This window comes from Helianthus annuus, chromosome 13, assembly GCF_002127325.2.
Source record: "Helianthus annuus cultivar XRQ/B chromosome 13, HanXRQr2.0-SUNRISE, whole genome shotgun sequence".
Taxonomy (NCBI): Eukaryota; Viridiplantae; Streptophyta; class Magnoliopsida; order Asterales; family Asteraceae; genus Helianthus; species Helianthus annuus.
In genome coordinates, this window is record NC_035445.2 from 151903591 (window position 1) to 151907739 (window position 4149).

At 33.8% G+C, this 4149-nt stretch overlaps 1 protein-coding gene across 1 annotated transcript; it reads left to right on the forward strand.

Moving 5' to 3' along the window:
• Nucleotides 1-2263: 2263 nt before the first annotated feature.
• On the forward strand, nucleotides 2264-3920 carry LOC110899867 (probable serine/threonine-protein kinase DDB_G0276461). The gene has a single exon (XM_022146766.2). It carries the CDS (start codon nucleotides 2371-2373, stop codon nucleotides 3580-3582), a length of 1212 nt encoding a protein of 403 aa, XP_022002458.1. The 5' UTR covers nucleotides 2264-2370; the 3' UTR covers nucleotides 3583-3920.
• The last annotated feature ends 229 nt before the right edge of the window (nucleotides 3921-4149 follow it).

The following is a 4149-nucleotide window of genomic DNA, read 5'->3' on the forward strand; positions in this document are numbered from 1 at the left end:
ATCTAAAAACCATATTTAACTTTAACTTGTTATTGAACTAGTGGACTTCATCCGCGCATTGTGGTGGGAAGTTAGTTGGTAGCGGTTCGATTCAATAAAGTATCGATACCATAATTGACATTTTGTATAGCGACCGGAAGATAAACCACGAATAATAAAGTTATGACATGCCGAAAAACATATCGACACATGTTTTACATCGATCAAAAAATATAAAAATAAAGATCGATTAAGGTTTCAAAAGTATAATATTGGTACCAATATTCATTCAAAATTGATGTGGTACCAATGTTGTTCAGACAATATCAAGATTGTTCATCACCGACACTCGCTATAGCTTATGATATGAAAGGTACTATATACTGCCATCAAAGGTGTTGAGATAGTTTTGATTCGGTTTGTCATAGTGATAAGCAAAAAAATCAATTATAATTGACTCGATCAATTTTGAACAAGTCTTTTAACAAAACACAAATAAAATAAGCATGTCGCAAAAGTATATTTAGCGAATTATAAAGCATTATACTATATTATTAGAATAATGAAAGAAGGTAAACGACATTAATTTATAAAAATCGTATCTTAAATGTTATAAAGAAAAACAAAATGTGTCTAAAATTAGAATAAAAAAATAAACAAATACATAATAAAATTATATCAAATAAACATAGTCGTGGAGTTAGATTTTTAAAATAAGCTAACTAACACAACTTATTTAAAAAAACAAATTAAATAATGAATAAAATTTCATTAAAAAGGATTACTAAAAATATAAATGCTAAAAAATAAAATAAAAATAAATATATTCTCAAAATTTAGAATAAAAAAAATACTTAAAAATTTATATCACTGTTCATTATAACTTTATATTAATATATATAATAATTATATAGTTAATTAGTTAGCATATTATAAAAATGGTTTTAACATCAATCCTTAATGTAAATTTATATCATGAACTACATAGTTCTTCAAAAATAATATTAGTCATTGTAAACCTTTTTAAACTATATTTATATCTACTTTTAATGAAGTTGAATAGTAAATAAGAAATTGCATTTAAAATCGATAGGTAGAGGATCATGTACATTAATTCAGAAGTGTGAGAAGTGTATTATAACACTATATAATACCATATAAACACCATATAAACACCGTATAACAATATGTAACACTATATAACAAATATAACACTATAGTTTGTCTGATAGCATGTCTATGATAGATGTATAGTGTTACATAGTGTTATATCTATATGGTGTTATATGGTGTTACATAGTGTTATACGGTGTTTATATGGTGTCATATAGTGTTATATATAGTGTTATAATACACTTCTCACACTTCTGAATTAATGTACACTATTCCTACCCTCTAAAATCGTATTTAACTTTAACTTGTTACTGAATTATATAGTTAATTAGTTAGTGTATTATAGAAACGGTTTTAACATCAATCCTTAATGTATATTTATATTATTAATTACAAAAAAAAATTGTTTTTAACATAATCCTTAATGTATATTTATATTATTAATTACATAGTTCTTCCAACATAACAATTAGTCGTTGTAAACCTTATTAACCAAATATTTATAACAAGTCACCTTAGCAAAGGGGGCATGAATACCATTACGGCCTAGTGGTGAAAGGGGGACGGTCCTTAGACTGTGGAGTGTGGATGAGCTTGGGTTGGGGGCATTGCTCGATCTAAGGGGGAGCACCCGGTGTTAAAAAGGCCAAAACGCCCAAAAACCACGCCCATACTCACCGGTCTTAGCGAAAGGGGCATGAATCATTCACACACACCCTATACTTGTGTTCTTTAATTGAAAAAGAAAAATCGTCTACACTATCATATTTCACCTTTTCATAACCACATATTTCACCTTTTCATAACACATGTTCCGGGTGTAAAACTAAAACATGAAACCTCTACCGGGTAAATATTATATAATTTATTAGATGAAAAAAAGGGTAATAATTAAATTAAAGAGGGGTGTTTCTTGTTTAGCACATTGTTTGCACAGGGTTAATAGATTCTCTTTGTGATTATAAATTACACATCTCCCCCCACTACACTCCACCACCATCATAACCACCAGTCACTACCATCACCACTGCATACATAATTTGTCCTTATAGTCTGGTAGGGTTTCACTATCTTATAATAATCCAACTTACTCAGTCCTCCACATGCTCATGGGGACTCTCCCAACCCCTACTTCCTTCCCATACCCAACATATTCATTCTCACTTTGACTCTCAACCCCCCCACACCCCCCCCCCCCCCACCCCCCCATCTCACACACACACCATTTACCACAAATATCAAGAAAAGTTTCAAGAAACTTGAAACCAAAGTTTGGCTATGGAAGGTTTACAAGATGACACAGGAGATGGAAGCATGCAGTGCACAGAGCATCCATTCAAGAACAACACACCAGCTGGTGGTATTTGTGCCATTTGTCTTCAAGAAAAGCTAGGCAAGTTGGTTTCTTCTTCTTTCCCCATAGCTGTGTTCCCATCTTCTTCTTCCTCTTCTCCGTCTTTCAGATCTGACATCAATAACATCACCACCACCGCCGCCAACAACAATAGCAGCAATAACAGCACAACCACCGTGGTTAACACTGCAGTGCCACCACGGTTACTTAATTCAAACACCCAAATCACTCAAATCACCCAAACCAACACCACCACCACCGCAACGAACTGTCATCATTATCAGTACCAGTCAAACCGGTCTAGAATACTGTATCTGATCGGTCAAAAGAAGAAGAAAAAGAAAGATCAGAACATTCTTATCACCGGCCAAACCAGCCATGACCGAAACACCATTGTTTACAAACGAAGCAAGTCAACTGCTGATGGTTTACGCTACATGAATGCAGATAACACCAGCCCACATAATAAGCGTGGGTTCTGGTCATTCATCCACTCACAAAAACCCTCACACTCAACTTCAACTTCATCCAGTAAGGCAAAAACTCTCACAAGCATTTCATCGAACACCATGAGTGCATCCACAAGATCTCAACGAGACAATGAAAATGAAATAACAATAGTTGAAAACAACGAAAGCCCATGTCACCACGCTTCCTTCGACCGCAAAGTGTCCAGATCCAGATCCGTCGGGTGCGGTAGCCGGAGCTTCTCCGGCGACTTCTTCGAGCGGATCTCAACCGGGTTCGGCGACTGCACGTTACGGCGCGTGGAGTCACACCGCGAACGGAAGTCTCAAGTCTCCGTTGTACGTAACAACGGCCAAGATTGCATTAAAGAAAGAGTCAGATGTGGTGGGTTGTTCAGTGGGTTCATGATTACGTCATCATCTTCTTCTTCATCGTCATCTTCTCACTGGGTAGTTTCAAATTCGACTACTAAAGAAACTAACAATGATAATGGTGGTACCGGAAAAGTGACGTCAGCGGTGGCCGGAAAAGAAAGAAGCTGGGGGTGGGCTTTAGCAAGCCCAATAAGAGCATTCAGTAAACCAACAACAAGCAAACGAGAAAATTCCAACAAGAATGTGACTCCAAATTTGGGTGCAATACCTTCATTGTTGTCTGTTAGAAGCTAAAGATATTATATTATTATTATTATTATTATTATTATGTTTTTTTGGTTTTCATTTTTCATTTGGTATAATTTTGGTTTTGTTTTTTATAAACTAGTTGGGGGTTACCAAAATGGCAAAAATGGTAGAATCCTACTATTTTATGGAAAATGGAATTGAAGAGAATAAGGTAAATGGAGGATGGAAATGTGTGAAGTGAAGTAATAAGATGTTGCAAGGTAGTGGGTAGTGGAATCAACATTTATATACTCTTTTAAGTACACATATGTTGCTATGGATTGATGTTTAGTTTTGTTATTGTTTTGTATGGGAGTTATATGGTATAAAAATGTTGAAGTGAATAGTGATGTTATTTGCTAAAAAGTCTTTCTTTTGTATTGTGTTTGGATTGTTATATATGGTTTATGATTTGAACCTTCATGTCAATATGAAAGTATAAATAAGAATATTTGTGTGTTGTTGATTAAATTTGATTACTTTTAGTTTTCATAAATATTTAAATTACTAGAGACAATTAAGAATCCATTTTAGTAAAAAGATATTTATAAAGTAGATTAATTGGTATTTTTC

Coding starts and splice junctions, on each gene's coding strand:
- LOC110899867 (XM_022146766.2), top strand. CDS start 2,371: ATGGAAGGTTTACAAGATGACACAGGAGATGGAAGCATGCAGTGCACA.